General features: G+C 46.9%; 1 protein-coding gene across 1 annotated transcript in view; it reads right to left on the bottom strand.

Moving 5' to 3' along the window:
- EPHA1 (EPH receptor A1) overlaps positions 1–19,872 on the bottom strand; it is a 34,648-nt gene extending 14,776 nt beyond the window's left edge. The window contains exons 1-4 of the mRNA XM_010567607.1: positions 19,806–19,872; positions 16,484–16,551; positions 4,456–4,731; positions 2,449–2,839 (exon numbers count right to left, since the gene is read on the bottom strand). Coding sequence (XP_010565909.1) covers positions 2,449–2,839; positions 4,456–4,731; positions 16,484–16,551; positions 19,806–19,872 — 802 coding nt within the window. The remainder of the gene's footprint in view (positions 1–2,448; positions 2,840–4,455; positions 4,732–16,483; positions 16,552–19,805) is intronic.
- Between the last annotated feature and the right edge of the window lie 465 nt (positions 19,873–20,337).

Genomic DNA, 20,337 nt, shown 5'->3' with positions numbered 1-20,337 from the left:
GACGCCTCCCGCTCCGAGCGCCCGGGGCCGGCCCTGCCGCATGAGGCGGGGACTGGGGGACGGGCGAAGAGGGGCTGCCCGGCGGGCAGGGGAGCCCGGCTCCCAGGGCTGCCCCCCGCCCTTCCCTGCGGGCTCCCCGGCTGGCGGGTCTCTCGGCTCCCGCCCGGCCCCGCTGGGCCCCGGCAAACGGTTTCCCCCGGCCCTTGGGTAGCCGGCTGCGGGCGACGTGATGGGGAGGAAAAAAAAAAAATCCAAACACAAAAAAAACCCACCCCCCCCAAACCCCCCAAAAACAAAAGAAAAAACAAACAAACAAACAAAAAAAACAAACAAAACTCCCAAAAAACAAAACCAAAACAAACAAACAAACAAACAAAACCCAAAACAGGCGTGGGAAAGGGTCTGCTCAGCACCGCTCGCCAGGCACCTGAGGACGGAGAGGGTGGCGGGGGCTCTCCCGTCGTTCCTTATTGCTGCGGGAGCTCAGAGGGACACGGCCGGCGAGCACCGGGCAGCCCGCAGAGGCCGGCACGGAGCCGAAAAGGAGCTTGGCTCACCGGCCACCCCGCGGAGCCCGTCCAGGAACCCGAACGCAGGCCAGGGGCACAGCCGGCCCTCGTGTTCAGGGCAAATGACGTACCTGAGGAGCAGGGGTTTATCGGCAGCAACTTCTGCAACGCTGCGGGAGGCTGAGATGGAATGCCCTGGGCTGGCACGGTTTTTCTGGGATGGTGGGATGGCTGAGCCATTCTGTACCCAGCAGAGCTTTATACAGCTGGGAATTCCAGCAGAGAGGCTGAGCGAGCTAGTTAAGAACCTCAACCTCCAGCTTTCTGTTGCCTCCTGTCCTGCAACAGAGGTCAGGTTCTCCTCCCTGTTACGAGGCAAAGGTTTGGCTTTCCTCTTTTTTTTTTTTTTAAGTTCCTACTTAAGGCAAAACGCAGAAGACACTGCCAGAAGGTCTTCCTCCATCCTGTCCCCCTTTACATGTTTGAAGGAGAAGTCCTTCCATCTTCTGAGGACAAAGTAGAACCTGTAACCTCGGCCTTTATCCTGACCTGGATTGTTCCCAGTCCTTTGCGCAATGCCTGGTCTTTTCCGCTGAGGGAGAGGGCCCCAAGATAACCCCAGCAGGCAACTTACATGCACCTTCTCCTCTGATCCTCCAGTAAGACACTGCTCTGGACTTGCAGTACCTCTCCCTACCCCTGCTAGGTTCTCCCCTCTGCCCTTCCTCTCCTGGGAGACCTCCCCAGTTCCTACTGAGCCTACCAAAGACACCTCTGGCTGCAGCTGTACTTGGGCAGAGTGGGATAAAAGCACAGATGTAGAATGAACCTATGCTGTGATAGCAGCCGGGGCTTGTCCAGACATGACAGCTTCCCTGCCCCTTCCCAGGGGAGTGCTCTCGGGAGGGCGGGGAGAGCTCTGTAGCACCTAAGTGGAAAAACTGGCTGGGCTGTGCAAGGAGAGGGGATTGCTGGAGGAGGGCAAGGATCTTGTGCTTCAACATTCACCAGCTCCCCAAGCGAAATGAACAGCAAGCGGTGGGGATTCATAGGGGAACCAGATCCTTGTAGCAGAGCAAAGGCAGAACAAAGCAGAGAGACAGGGCACCCGCTGACCCTGTAAGCAGTGCATGGATTCCTTTTTCTATATGCTTTAGCCTCGTGCCGTATGGCTCTGACAACAAGAGTGGAGATGTGCTGTCTTTTACCTCCCTCTGTGCAGCAATACATATCCCCCCAAACACCACACATATCCTCTCCCCTGACAAACACACACAGTTGCCCTAAGAAGCTGAATCTCGTCACCTCTGTGGCAAAGGGAGCGCCCTGCACTGCTTGCTCCAACAACCCTGCCTGGTGCTGTGGCTCCAGTACCCCAGTGACTCCTATGCTTGCTAATTGCTCTTCCTCAGAAATGAGCCAGGCGCTGACAGTATTGTGCAATGTGCTTTACATGGTTTCTCATGGCAGAGGAGCCGTCCCAGTCCAAGCAGAAGGGGACACAGAGGAGAAACTTGCCCCCCTCTGGCTCTCAGCTTTCCAGTCACGGGACAAATACACTGTTCCGTGCATCTGACCTGTCTGCCCTGGGAGAATAAGGCTGCCATTTAAGGGTTGGGAACCAGTTGTTGAGTGAGTCAGTGTCAATCACACAGTTACAGCTCGCAGAAACTAGCTCCAGAGCTGAAGGCTCCTGGATGAAGCCCAAGAGGGAGTGGAGAGGTGTGTGCAGGTCTTACACCTGACACACGGGGAGAAAAATCACAATTGAAGAAGAGAAGCTAAGGAGGGGAGGAAAGGCGTAAGATGCACCTGGTAGGCATGAGAGAGGTAGACCACGCTAACTCCCCCGATCCCGCTCCATGCTGACGGCTGCTCTGATCTCTAGCTCCCTGGAACCTCTCCATGGCCCACAGCCAGTGTCTGTCTGCGTACTCACCTACGCAGCTCCCGTCGACCTCCTCAAACCCCACAGCACAAAGGCATCGGCCCATTGGTACCAGCCACTCCCCGTCAGTGCTGCAGTGCATCCTTGGGGGAGAGCCCACTTCTTCAGCTGCATACTCCACGCAGACCCCGGGCACTTCTGTCAGCCCCTCTGAACCCGCCAGCGTCTCTGGAAAACGGGCCAGGCCCCGCACTGCCTCCGGGCAAGTCTTGTAATACACTCGGACAGACACCATCGCTACGCAAGCCCCGGAGTTCTGGAAAGCCAAGTAGAAGCCCCGGCGAGACAGCTTCCCGATGGGGCACACTTCTGTGTTCAGCTGCATGGCGCCCGATTCGATGTCTCTGCTTGTGAAACTTCGATCTGCTGCCACGGTGTTGAGCTAAGCGAAAAAGACAACAGCTTTAACACCTGAGCAGGCAGCAGCAGCTGAGATACCCATGCCTCCCAAACTTCTTTTACACTAAGGCCTTTTAGAAGCTGTATGGCCAACTGCTTCTAATGCCAGTGCACCGCATGCTTTCTTTGCGCTTGGAAGAGGTGTTGACAACGGGGGCTGCGTCCTGTCTTGCCTCCGTACTTTCCATCCTCTCCTTTCAACTCCTTGGCAGTCATTCACTGGTCTTATACAGTACCCTATGTTCTGGGTCTCTGATCTCAGAGGTCTTTAGGAACTGCCCCTAAAGGAGCAAATCTCCCTTCTGTGATATTTTGTTTGCAAATTGTATGTGGTAAAATCACAACATGGCTTACAGTTGTGTGCTTAAATTGACCAGTGAATTACAGCCACCTGTTTCTAGGCTATACTTCATGCAGATCAGATCATCTACTGCAAGGCGCTTCTCATGCAGCACTCAACACGTTTCGGCACTGTAGATACTTGGGTGAAAAATGCTCCCATGCTCTTGCATTGCCACTGCCTCAGCAAACGAAGGATAAGAGAGTGAGTGAGAGATGTTTTCAATGCTTGGGCAAACAGGAAAGGCCTCCATGACTTCATGTGATATGGAAAAGGTGGACTACAGGTGGGGTGGCCTTTCTTCTCAGCGGCAGAGCCTGATAACTGATCCTCTCCAACACAGGCCCCTCTCCATTGCACAATACCACCCACTCCACGTAGTTGGATCTGGCAGCGGGATCATAAGGCAGGTTTAGAAGTTGTGGAGGTATCGCACAAATTCACGTGGCAGGCTGCAGCGGAGGTGGAGCAGCACTGAGGAAGGAGGGAATCAGTTACCCGAGTCCTGCTCTGCCAGTGGTGGCTTTTACTGTTGTTTTCATCACATGCCATTTAAACTGCAGAGGAAAGGGCAGTCAAATAGTTTAGGTCTGTGGCTTCTTTTAGGACAGAACTGGGTTATAGAATTTCCTCTACAAAAAGGCTGAGGTTCCCTGTTCTGCAATTCAAATGTTTCCATGGCAAGAGGGCACTATGTTGGGGGAAACAGCAGTTAAAATATAGCGGTGCTAAATACTTTCACACAGGGGAGAATTTCATTACAGCAAACCATCACCTCCAGTTTTAGAAAATAAGACCCTGTATCTCATAGCAATCAGAGTAAATGATCAGGAGCACAGAGACCTGAACTGGATTCTCTTCTTCACTTGGTCTAATCTTGCTTTATTACCTAAGGCAAGTCAAATTCCTTTGGTCTCTGCTTTACTATTTCTAAAAATTGGTGTAAACATCCAGTACTGTTACAACCCTTTAGAATCCTCACCTACATGGTGTCCAGTTAAATAAGTGGTTACGCAAAATGGAGGTACAGTCTCATTTGAAAACTCCTGTGCCTCCTGTGGCAAAGACTGCTCTGAGCATCACAGAGGGCACTGGGGACAAAGTTTATTCTAAGGACAATGCTTACTATCCATGCCCCTCCCCAGATGCCTGCTCTCCTGGCCTCCCCCAGCCAGCAAGACACACCTAGTTTAAGCTGAAAGATATGACTAGTTTAAGCTGAAAGATATGACTCAGTCTTCACCCCCAGCGCTACAGACCTTGATGAACAGCGGGCGGCGGAACTGGATCCCGACATCTTGTTCAGACTCCATGTAATAGAGATTGAAGGTCTCTTTGCAGGTCACCACTTCACCTTTGAAGCTCTTGCAGTCCCTCACAGTAAACTTTAGCTCCACATAAATGCGGGAGGCTGCCTCACCCCGATAAATCCAGTTGGTGCGAAGCCAGTGATCAGTGTCACCCTCGGAAAGCACACTGCAGTCCTGGTACATATAGACCGGGGTACCATTTATCATCTGCTGCACTTCACTCCACTGCTCCCAGGGTAGAAGAAAACACACATTATTAAACAGATGTGAGAAACAAGTTTTGCTTCAAATATGACAAAATCACGCCTAAAAGATCGATTCCCACATAGCATTCGGGGCTCAAAGCCTGACTAGCCAAAAGGTCTCTTACACTGAGCAAAAAGCTGCATCTGGTCTAGAGCCCCATATCTGCCTAAACTCTTTACATAGGGACCAAAGAGGATACTGTAATTAGGATCTGACTTACGCCAAATTGAAGGGAACTGCTGTGCACGGGCCCTTGCACATCCCCTTCATCCTACCTTGGTTCCAATTTATTTCCTTCATACACTGCCTTATCTTAGACTGAGAAAAAGACCCACTACTCCCATGTATTCGCCACTTTGCCCTGCCACCATTTACACTCAAAGTGTACAGTACGACATACCAGATCAGGATTATTATCAGCCCCTGAAAATAATACACAGCACTTTGGGGTAAGAGAAAAGATGGCCTGACATAATGGGAAGGTCAATTGCAGAAGGACTGTGCTAGAGCAAGCACTCATTAATTTGGAGTTCACGCTTCTTTTAAGTGTGATATTTTGCAAACCCTAATTTAACTATTAAAACTCAGTTGATTTTCCTGACTAGGTTCTGCTTCTTCCCCAGGCAAACAATGGCTGGGAGGAGGACATGGGCCCAGCTGGTTATATGACCTCACTGATGCTATTTGTATGAATCCAGTAGGGTTTGACATGTATTTTAACATACACATTTGCTCAATTTCATGTGGTTCTAGTTTTGTCTCCTCACCACTGGTCAGATACGAAATGCAAAGAATATTCACTTTCGAGTAAGTCACACATGAGAACTGAAAACTTGGAAAGCAAGGTTTTGTCCACAGGGAAAATAACTTAGATCCTTTTTCCCCCCATGCTAAGATTGCCTTTCTCATTATGCCTTAAACGTTTAATCAAATTAAATTGAAACAAGTGCCCACATAGGTATTGGCACAAGTTTAAGCATCTTGGTTTTAAATCACACCCCAGGTTAAGATGCAATTTAAACGAGGCCTCAGTCTCTATATTACTCTAGGCTTGTCAGGTCTCATGCACTGAGCGTGAGATTCACACATTTCTCCAGCACCACCACCCCCTGCAGCCTCTCTCCTAGCTTCTGATCCCACAGACCAGGTCACTCTGCTAGGGGAACGCAAGAGATGGAGCCGCAGAGTGCCAAAGGAGGCTCTGCTTTTATGCTGTACCCGCATACCTCCTACGCGGCCCCACTCTGAAAACTGCCAGAGTGCTTTCTCCAAGCTAGCAAGCCCTGCCGGTAGCATGAGCTCCTATCTGGCTGATTTCAGCCATTTACCTAAGTGCATACTAGCAGTCTCCTCCCAGGAAGTTCTGTGGATGGTATCTATGTGTCCCTTCTTGTTTCCTTTTTCTCCATGTAATTAATCACCAGTGTTACCCCACCCTCTTAATCTGATCCAGCTGGCATATACCGGCACCACACAGGATTTACACTTATTTCACTTACTGCAGGTCAAAAGACTTAGGCTAACAAGAAACAGACTGATTAATCCCAATTGATCAACCGGAAGGGGCAATCACTTAATCACCTCTTGCACTATTTCATTGAAAATCTTCTGGAAAATGCTGCAGAGCTGAATTTACAACACATCCTGAAGTATATTGAAACAGAAGAAAAGAAGTTGGAAAGGAGAATAAGAGCAAAGTAGCCTTCATAAGAAACTGCCAATGTCAGGACTGGCTTTTAGAAGCATTTTTCCATGGGTGTCTGCCTCCACCAAGCTGATGGGAAAAGCATAATTGCATTTGAAGGCCAGGAGTTAGACAAGTTTCCATTAGCAGTTTATCCTAAGGCAGTACCACAGACAAGTGTCACCAGAAAGCAATTTTTGCATGTCTCACCAAAAGACTTGAGCTGTTGTGATGCATGTCCTGAATATACCATTTTCAAAATTTAAGTGATACCGGACCAAAGTTTCATTTTCAATAGCGACAACTCTAGCAGAAAAATTTCCTTTAAACTCTACTGCTGGAAAAAATCCAACTGCTGACTCCTGTATTTCTTAGCTCATCTCAGCCCAGCTTCTTCCAGACTGAGCTCTTCAGGGCAAAGATGCTTAGCATTGGCTATTGCACAGTTTCACATGCAGTGTGGTGCAAAGAAATAACAAGGGCGTCAGACTTGGTTTTTCTAGACTTTACTGCTGATGGGTAAAGGAAGTAAAACGAGGATATTATTTATGCTAACAATACAGAACTATTGTTAAATATGCTTGTGACTTCTTTTCATTATTCAGTGAAGCTTTTAAATTCAAAGTAGTAGAGGAAAACTGTTACATACAACACTTAATGAAAGGGTGATGAGGCCAGAAGTTGCTAGGCAACTGTCTCACATCCTCAAATAATCTGCTGCAAAATCAAAATGTATGCCTCTGATTTTTAATGTAATGTTCTTAATAAACATGTGTGGTAAAGTCTGGCTCAATCAATATTAATTACTTGGCTCTCCAGTGTGTCTGCCAATGACATTGAATCAACCTCCTTTGATAATGTAACTTTCCACCCATTTCATTCCAGACACTGCATCCTTACTCCAGTCATCAGTTTGGCCATAGGATGGGAAACATTGTTCTCGAAGTGGGGGACAGCGTGAGTCAGACTTCCTCATTTTAGCAGTGAGTGAACTGTGGTTTTATGATGCTACAAGCAAACTTTCTCATGAGATTCGGAATCATAGAAAGACTTAGGCTGGAAAGGACCCTTGGAGATCATGTAATTCAGTTCCCTGTTTCAAGCAAGCTAAAGAGCTCTTAAACTCTTTAAATGTTATTCTTTAAAACTCCTTTTAAATTCAAAATTCTTTTTTAAATTTAAAATTCTTTTTTAAGTTTAAACTGTCTTTAAACTTTTAAAACCTTTTAGAATTCTTAAAAAGTTGCTAAGAAAACAAAAGCCAATGCATCCAGGAGAGGGCCATAAATTAGTAGCTTGACTTTCTAAAAAGTCTAAGGATGCAGCCATTGGATCTGAGAACAAAAGGGTGTTCTGTACTTCTCAGGAACACATATACTAACATAAGCACTTAGTTCCAGAGATTTGTTCTTGAAAGTCTTGGTCTGGTGGTATAATACAGAGCAAAATAATTCCAGCACAGCAATTAGTGTTAAGTGAACGACAACCTCAAAGCAAAAGTACTATCTCAATAACCTCAAAACACTGCAAGTTTAGGAAAAAGGAAGGCAACTTTCCTCTCATTACTAGGTTGGATTCAATATACAGAAAGCAGTGGTGGAGATGAGCTGTCTTTATGAAAGCAGTTCAGAATTACTTGAATGACAGTCTGGAAGAGCACCAGTAGGTATCTGTAGTAAACAGTATCAGTTTGGTCTGCCATGTGAGTAAAAATCCAAAGATAAGATAAGGTACATGCCTTTTAATATCTGCCTTGACCGACTCTGAATTGATTATACAGTTGGAAGGTCTGAAGCCTAAGGAAGGCTTACTCTGCCTTTTTCTATAAATGAGCCTTCTCTAGGTTAGGTCTGTGTCAAGGAGCCTATCTAGGACAACCTGTGATTCCTCCATCCATCTGTGGGCTACTCTTCCTCGGATCTGCCATAAGGTGTAAGACAGAAACAGAGACAGCTCGTAGGTCTTCTTGGAGCTACTGTCAGGCTCTGCAGGCATCAATACAGGGGTGTCTTTTGGATTTAGTCTTTTTTTATGTGGGGAAAAAAAACTCAACAATTTTTTTATGATGACAAATACAAATTGATCCTTGCTAATAAAGAGGTAGGCTACCAGTGACAGAGGCAGCAGACTGTGACAGTATTGCAAATCCTTAGGCTCAGACTGGAGTCAAAACAGCTTGTGGCTCGCAACAGTAATGCTGTCTCCATCTCCACCTTGCCAGGGACTTGCCCTGTCTCCTTTCAGATAAGAGCCTGCCTGCTGTGACCTGTGTTTCATTTGCTTTCACATTAGCTTAGCACAGTGGCTTCCAATCCTGGGAAAAGGCACAGCAATACTTTTAAGAGACTTACAGAAGGCAACGACAAGGCAAGGATCTTGTCAATAGGCTTAAAGTTACTGAACCAAGATGCATGTCTCCACTGGAAAAGTTAGGAGTTCATATACTGAAAACCAATAACTTGTTTAACTTTGGGTTAGAGAGTTGCACTACGATGAAAGGCCGGCTGAGTTAGTACAGTCAGCTACAGAGTACCTGCGCTGAGCAAGTGCATCTCTTTCCCATCTAATTTGCAACAGAATTCAGAGTGCTATTTTAATCCCTGAAACCTCTTTCTGAAGCAAGATCGCATGGCCCCAAAACAGCAATCTTTTTCAGCAACAACACGTCACTGGTGTGCCAAGCCTGAAACCACCTAGCAGAGGCTGCACTGCTGAACAGTTTCTGTCTCCTTCCCCTGGCAGCACTTTTGCCTGTGGAGTCTCTTTGACTTTTGTATAGCAGCATTTGCATGCTACCATGATGAAAAAAGCCTTCCCGGAATAGATTCAGAGTTGAAGGCAGTTGTACATTACAGGTTCAGCTGTACTACATTATTAGCGTAGTGCCTCAGAGGAAAGACTGTGACAATAGAGACATCTTGCTGGTACCTGCCATGATCTGATGAACAGCTTCTCTCCAGCTAAAATACATCTGACAAAAATCTGTCAGCTGGACCAGCCAGTCAAAAATAGCAGCACTACAGTGGTGTTTTGGCAGTATTCCAGAATGAAGTTTCTGTGACCCTCCACTGAAAGTTTCTCAATACTCTTGCAAGTTCTTTTGCTGGCGTGGAAGGCAATTTAGATGGCGATGATGAAAGAAGTGCGGTGACATCTAGACACTTAACTTCGTGAGTCCCCTAACTTTAGATCTGAGAACAGCAAAGAGGCTGCTTTTATTTCTTTGATCGTTTGGCAATGGTCAAGGGAGTTTGATTTCATCACATCATCACGGAGTCTTTGACACAACTGAACATAGAAATGATGTTTACTTGTCTGCAGGTGGGATGATATACTTTTCTCCTGCAATGATACATTGATTATTTTCAGGGAGGAGCAACCGCATTATGTAATTACTTGTCCTTTAGGGCACTAGCACATAGGTCTCCATCGCACCCATCTCCTTCCAATTTAACTTGTACTCAGGTTCTTATGGGAAGATAAGGTGCTAATGTGAGCCACAGAGCTCCAGCGCATTGATTACAGAACCTGTTTATCAAACCCAGGTTCTGCTGTCTGATCATTCTCTGAACTGTCTGGCCACATTAAGGTCATGGATGAAAACAGTTCTGGTCACAACAGATGCTACTAGGCAAGCGATGATACGCTAGTACAACATTTCACCTAGCTATTTTGGAACACTTGTTTTGTATACACCTATCTTGCTAACACCCACTAACAATACCAATAACTACAAGGACAGGAGTGGAAAATAAGATGGTGCATCTTAAGAGTTCAGAATTCATGGCTAAAGTCTTATTACCAATAAAGCAAACGTTAGCTCTCGTGTTATTTTTATGCTACATTGTACATTGCATAGGATCCATTGTAAATGGAAGTGATTTTTTTTTTCCCCCAAGGCAAAGGGCTTTCTATGGTGTGAGTTACAGTTTTGTATGGTGTGTCAAGTATACTTCCAGTATTTACAGTGAACCTGGGAAATGAGTCTGATGGCGATGGGCAATACTTGCTCTGTTTGTATAGGTTCCTTTTAAAGATGGATCAGGTGGAATCCCAAACAGGGACAGGGTAATTGTGCCTTTTCTTTGAGATGATCAAACCTACGTGGAGAGAAGAAACTGCAGGAGATGGCAGCATGTCACAGTGGGGAGCTGGCAGGCTCCAGGTCAAGCATAGAAAAGCCAGAAACTAGGCCTTAGAATCAATGGAAATAACCTTCCAAGAAATCAGAGGGAATAGGCACATTTTTCCACAGCTCTGCCTCTGAGATGGTAAGAATCACACTTCAAAGCATAGGTCCAGCCAGCAAAGACACGGCAGGCAACAAAAGATATAAAGCCTTTCCTTTCTAACCTGCCTGGCTGCAAACTCACCAGTATTTTGGTTGGTATTGCAATAAAAGTTGTTTTGTTTTTTATTTTAAACAGCCTGTTAGTCTTCTCGGAGGGCCATGCTATAGGCAGACTCATCTCAAAACTGCAGCTGACTTGTGGTGCTTTTGTGTTGACATGAAGAAGTTCAGCGAGCCTTGTCCACTCTCATTCAACAGCTATAAAAGGGTGAATCAGCTTCCTGAAGCTGCCAGGCAACAGTGCTGTCATCGCTGTAGTGCCTGAGCAGCTGTGGCGATGAATGTCACGGTTGTATCGCATCTTCGCTCTGGCTCACAACACGGGCTTTTCTGCCCTTCGGGTCACAACACAGCGCGCCAGCCGAGACTGCTGCTTGGGTCTGTGGCAGCGACTTCATCCGAGGCTACCTGGTTGGTGGCTCATGCGATCTGGTCTACAGTACAGCTATTAATTTACACTTTACTTCTTCTCAGCTCACTTTTTTTACTCCCCCCTCTCACCCCTCTGAGTAAAGTAAAGTATACCTGGGTATGCATAGCTTTTTTTTTTTTCCTTCCCTCCCAAATCCACACAAAATAACTAATTTTCACTTAACAGAATAGCATCAACAAGTATCTCCACCAGTCCGCATATCAACAGCAGCACCAGGGCATGTCAGGACATGACCCTGAAGCCAGAGCTGTTCCCATTTCCAGTTAGTTGTTGACTTTACTAAGCGTTTGTCCCTAATTTCTACACAGATCCTGTTTGCTTGGAAGAGCTAATCCTCTATGCCTGACACTTAAGCTGAGAGCAGCCTGAGGTATATACTGCTACTTTATTCCAGGTTCAGAGGTGATTACATCCATTTGAGTTAGATCTTGAAGGACATGCATTGTCAACAGTTGTGGGAAGAGGTGCACATAATAGCATTTCTGATAATTATTTTTCACACCACCTTTGGATGCTACAAAAAGCTGACCGGCTGAGACTTGTTCCAGTCAGTAAGATACCAAGAAGTCTGATTAAGTGAACTGCCCAGGTTTAATGAAATAGGAGTGCTGTGCTGGAATCACTTGTAGGTTGAGGGCAGTGTGGCCCACAACACTATCATCTCCTTCATGACCAGGCCTATCTGTCTGAGCAGAAGTGGTGGAAACAGAAACCAGCCATCAGCTGTTATTATCATCTGGGACCTCTTAGTCTGGTGGAACGCAGCCTCGCCTTGCTAGAACCTGAAGGCATATAAACATTATCATGTGGTCACTGATATAAAAGCTGCTGACAGGTCACAAGTACTTGATCTAGCCTATCACCTAAAGAAAATAATTAGGCAGTGTAGAATTTGTACCATGCCTGGGATTTAATAGGAAAATAACAGCATAAAAAAAAAAATCTGACCACTGGTTTACTGAAATTGCATTCACATAGCTTTTGCAGCTGCTGTGTTCATAATCAGATCTCCTGTGAAACGTGGGGTGCAGAACTGCACAAGAATTACATCATTTCCAAAGCTTTTCAAGTGTTTTTGGAGCCACAATAGTTGCAGTTAGTGGCTATTTATGAACAGCCTCCGGGATACATTAGGTGACTGGGATTAAATGCACATCCTTAGTCCTGTGTGAAGGTAGACTTTGGAAGACATGAGCAGATCAGGTGCCACGCACACTGGGAGACGCGGTAGAAAGTTTGAAACTGATAGCAACACTTTGAAGTACGTGTGGAAGCAAGCAAGTGTATGAAATAGGCAGAAAAAAAATTATGTCCTCCACTTCACCATGCACAGGAGATTGAGAACGATGGCAGCCTAGAAAGGAGACTAAGAAAATCATCTGGAAGCTTTAATACTACTATGATCCATGCAGGAATATAATTTGGGAAAAATAAGCTCCATAAACCAGCTACGAGTTGAGAACTGAGCATTGCTGAACCTTAAATATGTAATAAATATGACAATTTGGCAATTAGTGGCAGCGGCAGAGTCATGTGAATTCTGAAATAACAGATATCCGATTTAAAAACAAAGTTACTGTGAAAAAGGATTCTTACAAGCAAAGGCAGCTGTAGAACTGGTGAAAGCATGCCTCCCAAGAGAACATACCAGCTAAAAAAGAACAAAAGTGTCTTTAATTTACAATCCATTTGACAGCATAGAGACAGAAAGTCATATCGAGAGGCCCAGTATGTAGCATCATACAGTACAAATGGCTAGGAATAAAGTAGTCACATATACTCATGCAGGTATGACTGGATTATGCAAATACTATTCACATAGACAAAAAGGAAATTGGAAATAGTGGACAAAAGGAAAATTTCAAGATAGGGCCAAAAGCTGGGGGTGAAATAATCGTAGCAACTAAAGACAAATATTGGATTGCCCAATATGTTGTATCATAGGCCTACATAAACTGATGCAGAAAATCCACAGGAATAGATATTACAGGGTTCAAAAATTAAATCAGGTAAAACTGGAAGGACCTTTTGTGCCTGGGCTAAAAATTCAACGAACAAACAATGCAGAACTATCACGTAAACACAGAAAGATTTAGGTGGGAAGGGACCTTTGGGTCTCTACTCTAAGCCCCTGCTCACACAAGGCTAACTTCAAAGCCAGGTTGGGTTGCTTAGGGCCTTGTCTATTAAAAGCAAAATGCAAGAGGATAACATGACTCCTCATCACCATCAGTTCAAAGCTGATGCAATTTTGAAAGCAAAACAGAGATAAGTAACTTTTTATACTGTTGCTTTACAAGCTGCCAAGAAGCAATGCTGCTATGCCCAGTAACTGAATTTGTTCATGATAGGATTTGAGAAGTCTTTTTTGGACAGTTTCAGTGACTTCTGAAATCAGTTCAGGTAGCCAGGCTGTTTGTGCAGCGTGGGGAGCCTTAAAGAAATGTCAGAGCAAGTAAATTCCAGACTCCTGACACCTTCAAAGTGATCATCATTAGCTCTCTAACACATGTTAAAAGATGGGAATCTAGCACTAGTACTGTAACACACTTCCCCATGCCCAGCTGGTATTGCTGTGTCAAAACTTCAAAGACAAAAAATTTACCAAGAAATTTGTTAGATGATGAGGGGGTGGGGGTGGTAAGGTAGATAAGAAAGTGGTTATAGGAACTACAGTCTGCCTTTTTAAGGGCGTAGTTTCCAATAGTAGCGTAAAATGAATTAAACCCTTTCTAAACAGCTACTACAAAGCAAGCTAGCGCAAATCTTTTAGCAGACAAACTTCTAGGAACACTTTACTTAAAGTATAGACACTTTCACTTGAAGACTACCTTTAAGCTTAGCCAAGATTTCACTGCCAGTTAAGGTACTGTAGAAGTCCAGAAAAATGACCCATGCTGTCCCAAACTGACTGGTATACAGCTCGGTGTTCTTGGGCTGAGCGTGTGTTAACAGAAGCATTGTCTAGACTGGATGCGGACCAGGTCTGACCGTGAAACAATCACACATAGCAAGCCACTTCATCCATTGTCATTCGCTAAAAGTGAGGAGAAAAAGGTATAATTCTGCCTCCACAGAATTATCCAGCCTCTTCTGGGCCATGCCTCAGAGACCTCGCCTGTATAAAGCATGAAAATGCCTCACAACAAATTCCTCCTCTGTGTGATAAGCGTACTGACACAAATCCAGCTCACAGGTGGGAGATCTCTGGCATCTGAGGTTAGGTACAAGTAGCAGTATTACTTGAAATATGCCCTTCCACTCTGTATGCAATACAGCTCAGATGTTTCCGGCCTGTTACTAATCAAGCTAGTCAGACTATTCAGTATTAATCTTTGCTCTTTTATGTCAAAAAATGTTCTGAATTAATCTCAGTTCTCTTTCAAACATATTTACTCCTTCATTTTGGAAGAATGGTTTCAGAAACAGTTGTTCAAAGGTCTGATTCCAAGAGAATTGCACATTGTTCCCTTTTTGCTTGTGGCAGTTTGTCAGCCTTCCACCTAACAGTTATTGGGAAATGATGTAATTAGACAAATCCCTTTGAAAGAGTTGATCATCAGAAGTCAGTCAATCTGTTCTTCATCCTCTGTTAGTTTATCAGGCATCAGCATCCTGATCTATTAGCTCAGATTGATCTCAGGCCATGTTTTCCAGCATCTTCTACGATTCCCGGTTACAACTACTATATTTTAAATATAAGTATTTAAAGCAGGTATCGCACAAGCAGAAGGGTGTGCCAACTCCTAGCACTGCTGTGAACCTACTGTGCAAAAAATCAGATGTTCTGTAACAAAGGTTTAGTCTCCTTTCTATCAGATTATTTTTAGAATGCACTTTTCAGTGGTTTTTTCCAATCTCTTCAAGAGGCTGACTTCATCCTGAACATGCCTGGAGCCTAGGATTGGGTTAAAATTACCACACAGACAGTTGGGCGCAACAAAAGGAACAATGGGCAAAACATGATCTACATGTATGTCTCACTAGGGCACCTCTTTTGAGTAGGGTGTAATAATAATAATAGTAATAACCAAAACAGCTGTACTAATGAAACAAATGCAGTTAGGCCAGTACAGGAGAACCTCACTGTCTGGCTCTAGTTCACCCAGCAAGACTACCAGGAGGAGGAGGAGGCTGGGGTGAATTTAAACCAGCCACAGCGCATTACAGAGGAAAGTTATGAAAATGAGTTAGGAACAGGCTGAACTCAAGTCTACTTTAAAAGCAGCAAGGGTAAAGACTCCTATTCCACAGGAGAGCTTGGGGCTTGCTAGAAAGATAAGAGAATGGATGAGGAACTGGAACTATGTATTAACATACATCCTTCTAATTACTGCCGCGTAGTCCCTGAATTCCCTATTCTTTGTGCCTTCCCTCCACCACTCCCACAGTCCTGCTGTTACAAAAGAAACCATCTTCGATAACATAGGTTGTGACGCTAGAGGGGCTGCTCAACTGTGCTGCATACAAAATAGCTGTACTTGTACAAAAATAGCTGAGAGCTCAGCTGTCTTTTGGGGTCCAATTTTGCAGTGGTTTCAGAAGTAGATTTTGAAGCACTTCCATCAACTCAGTTTTACAGTTGTGAAACAAAGGGAAATGCCACTCTCATCAGCTGTGTGGGCCAAACATAGCATTAGGGCTGGGTGTAAAGTCCTAGAACCTTGCAGCCCACCCAGTAGGCCAGATTGCTGGCCCATGAGTTAACAGTTATTTCTTCAGTCAGCTGCTGAGTTAAAAAACGTGTAACTGAATCATTCAGCTTGGTACTCAAGAGGAAAAAAGACAGAACAACCTTAAACAGACAAAGATTCTAAATTCTTGAGAGACTGGAGACAGAAATACTTCTGCCATGGCAATTTGCCTGGAAAAGGAGACATAAAATGTATTTGTACCATGTTAGAATGAAAAACTGGGCGATGATTTTATTTTTTTCCTTTTTCTCCCTTAAGTTTCATTACTTCATGGAAACAATATATTTCAAGGACATGTTTAATCACTGAGAGCTACTGGAAGCCAATAGGCATCAGAAGAACTACTGGAAGTCAATGATGCATCAGTCCCCAAACAGCTGGCTAGCGGGTGAGGCTGCAGAGGTGAAGGGGATGCAGGGGAGAGAGACTTATAAAGCATACAATGTCCAGGAGAGGTTGGAGCTGCAGAAGCCCGATTTTGGGAGGCAGGGTGAGATTTCAATTTGGATTATGCTTTTCCATCATTTAGTACTCCCAGTGGCTCCCCTTCCTTGAATGTGTGTACTCACCCCTACTTCTGGAGGGTCTGGAAGCCAGCCCAGTTCACCCTGCGCAGTGCTTGTGTCGAGTAGATCCACTGAAAACCAGAAGGAGGAAAAAACAAAACAAAACAAAACAAACAATTCAATGACTCAATTCATATGGCCCATGGAATGGCTTCATCCTCGTTTTGCCACAGAAGGCAAAGCCTGCACTGCCTCTCTCAAACCCACATCCTTTGTGACCTTTCATCTCCAAAAAGCATGGCTAGAGAAAGGATGGGAAGATACAAGACAGTGCAGCTAGTCAGGAGTTAAAAGGTTTTCCTCATACACGAGACCCTCTCCCCTTCCACCCTCCTCTCAAGTAATACCCACACACATCCAAAAAATGCAACCCTGTCAAATTTTTCCGCTTCCTAAAGCTGCCCCAAAATGGGAGCAGGAGGCTGAAGCCTATTGAAACGGGAACCCAGCATTAGCAGCTGAACACATTTTTCCTCCAAATAGGAAGGCAGCAGACAAAATGGATGAAGAAGCAGGCAATCACATAAATTACCAAACACAAAAGATCAATCAGTGTCACCCAGAGGTACTATGTGGTGCTTGAAACTCAGTGGGAAAGTACGGAGGCAGTGTGAAGCTGCAGAAGGGACTTTCCACTGTCGCCGTACCCAGAAGCCATGAGATGCATCCGTTGTTCAAACTGCTGAGCCCTCTCCCACTGACCCAGGCTGTCCACCGGCTGATGGTGGCCTAAAAATCGTTTCACTCTCCCCCCCCGCCGACTGTTTTAGCCACGACAGCAAGAGAATAACAGCTCCCAGACATAGCATTGCCACTTCTTGCAGAATTGCCCTGCATGGCTGCGTTAAGCCTTGGCTCCTGGAGTCAGGTGACAAAGGAGAAAATCAGCGGTGTGTTCATTTTTAGCCCTCGAAGAAATCTGAAAATGTGATCAGAGTTTGCCCTCGAGTCCTGATCTGAAGAGAAGTTAAAAGTGTATCACTTCGTAGGCAAACAGGGAGAAGAGAGAGGAGGAGTTGGAATAAGTCGTACTGCTGGATGTGCAGCTTCATGCCTGCCTTTGGGTCTGCCGGTGCTGCCAGAACAGACAACTGGTTTCAGTGCACCTATTGCAGCCCCAGCTTGGGAACACAGGAAACAGGAAAAATTCCCTGGATTCCCTTTTAGATTCCTATGGGTGTATTCAGAGGGGTCATTTCTAAATGTCTCAGAAAAGAATTTGGGGGTGAAAGGTAGGAGGGGGGAAATATTTAAATGGCATTTAAATAACCAGATACCCTCCCCCTCATCTGACTGCTTTACAAATACTGCCTGCCAACTCTAAGTAATAGAGTGTAAAGTGCAGATCAGCAAGAGTCCTGTGGAATGAGGAAGCAGGCTGTGGGCCCAGAGTCAGAGATAAGAGGGATTGCACTGCTGTTCTCACCTCTGAAACACCCTTTCAGGATTGGGAGAAGGGAAAAGCAGGAATCCAGGTTTTGCAAGTTCCCAGCGTTCAGAGCATGGTCATATGGCAAAACCTTCCTAGCCACAGACTCCCCGTCCAGACAAGGCTCCTCACCCGCTTCCCTTCTGCTCTCAATCTCTCTACTTGAGATACTGTTCTCGTGTTGTTGTCTCCAAAAACTCCCAGGGTGAGGTAGCCTGTCCTTCCAGAACCGTCACCCAGATAATATCTATCCCACGCACTTCAGGCCTGAAGCAGTGATGTGCAAGTGAGAGGGGCTGCATGGCAAGTTCTAGCAGAGCAAGGGAAAAGGAACTCAGAAGCAGCTGGGACGGGAACCTTGCAGAGCCCGTGTGCCATGCCGCTGCATCGCCAGCGGCAGCTCCTCCGCCTGCCCAGTGCCCACTGGAGGGGATGAAGTCCATTCTCAAGAAGTACCTCTCAGAGTGAAAGCCACAACTGGGATCCTCCAAGGAAAGGGAGAATGAGTCAGCAAGACTACAAGAGCGCAGGGAATATGAGTACTCGGGGGCTACAAGCTCTTTGGTCGACAGGCTCGCTGCTAGGACTCTCACGTGGCTGTCCAGCCACATGGGAGGAGGTCTCCCCAAAAAGAAGAAAGACTTCAGATAAGAGAGGACGCCGGGGAAATGAGCTGTTCCCAGGTAGACACATTAAGGAAGAGTGGATCACAGACACAGCCCAAATGAGATGGCTGAGATAAGGGAGAAGCTGGCAGAGAAGTCCCCGAGTGTTACTGCCAACTACTGGTCACACACCTACAGAAACCAGAGCCTGTGTAGTGCTACCTTATATTACTTCTCACCTAGACCGGCCTTCTCCACAATGTCTGCTAGCTGCATCCACGTAGCTGGATCCTCAGTACAAACGTGCTTGTCAAGAACGCTTTAAAAGAGCACTCGGCACTCGCAGAGTCTGAGATGAGCCCATGGCTGAACTGCCAGTTATGACTAAGTCCTCTCCATCGAGAGCCTGGAGCAGCAAAGGAGAAGGCTGTCCTTGGGACAGAAAAGCCCCAACACCTCTCGCCGTGCAAAACAGAGACCAGAAGTCTCTGGCAGGAATTAACTGCAGGAGGAGGTAGGGAAGAGAACAGACATTTACTCTTCCTCACCTCTCTGTTAAAAATTCCCATTCCTCGGATGTTTCATAACCACCGTGCAACTGCCAAGATGGAAGCGAAAAAAAAAAAGATCACTACATCTAATAAAAGGGACTAAGTGGGACAGAGAAGGGAAGTCTCAAGGGAGTCTCAAGAGCTGGAAGAGGCAGTTGCGAAGCCCAGCTCTGCCTTCCAAGGCAGGGGTAGGTGAAAGAAGACTGTCTCGCTTTCCAAGCCTCCGAAAAAATGACTGTCCTCTTGCTCACAAGGGTTAACTCCCAAGAGGGCTTCCCGAGGAAACTGCGGGGGAGTTGGCGGGGGGTGGGGGGGAACCTTCTGAGTTTAAACTTGTTATCTGCAACGCTGGTGTTTAAGTTTAAACTGAGTTTAAACTTGTGTGTTTAAACTCGTTATCTGCGTTTAGGGCAAACAGAGGCAGAATTCTCCTGGACCGCTGGACATGCAGAGCCACTCGCGCTTCAGCGGGGAGGGGGAGAACGTACCTGGGCTCAGCCCAGCCAGGCGCCGAGACTCGGACGGGGTTTGCTCCTGCCCCTCGCCCCCCCCCAGGCAGCCCGGCCCCTTCCCCAGCTCCCGCCGGGCGGGCTGCGCCGTCCCCGCGGCCCCACGCGTGTCGGGCGGGCCCCACGCGTGTGGGGCCGGCCCCGCTCCCGGCCCCCCAGGGGGGTCCCTGGCTGCCTGCCCGCCCCGCCCCGACCCTCCACGGCCGAGGGCGCAGCCGGCCCCACGCTCACCTTCTTTCCCCGGCACCTCGGGGGGAAGGAGAGCCCAGAGGAGCAGCAGCCCGAGGGAGAGCTCCATTCCGCCGCTCCAGCTCTCAGCCCCGCGCCGGCCGGAGAGGGGGGCTGGCTCCCAGCCGCCGCCCGCTCGCCCGCCTCAGGCCTCCCAGCCTCGGCCCCCGCTCGCCGGGCATGGAGCTCCGCCGCAGCCGCCGGCCGGGAGCGCACACATTGCACAACTCCCCGCCTGGCCCACAGTTATGATGAAAGATCAAGGCGAGTGGGTGGAGAAGCCTTACTGCCTTTACCTGTTTTAAAGGGGCTGGTCACAGACTTCCCATCTGGCAGGCAAATAAACCCACCTTCAAGGCAGCCACCTTTTTCCTGGGAGCCTCCCTCCACCTTTGCTCCAGTCCCGTAAGAGGCTCCCGGTTGCCACCTCCCGGCCAGCCCTCGCCACCGTCCCCGCTCTTGCTCCGCCGCCGGCCCCGGGGCTCGCCCCGGGACGGAGCGGCTCCGCGGGGGGGCCGGGCCCGGGCGGCGCCCC

The sequence above is a fragment of the Haliaeetus leucocephalus genome, unplaced genomic scaffold (assembly GCF_000737465.1).
Source record: "Haliaeetus leucocephalus isolate CR32 unplaced genomic scaffold, Haliaeetus_leucocephalus-4.0 Scaffold228, whole genome shotgun sequence".
Taxonomy (NCBI): domain Eukaryota; kingdom Metazoa; phylum Chordata; class Aves; order Accipitriformes; family Accipitridae; genus Haliaeetus; species Haliaeetus leucocephalus.
This window is presented reverse-complemented; position numbering and strand designations above follow the sequence as displayed.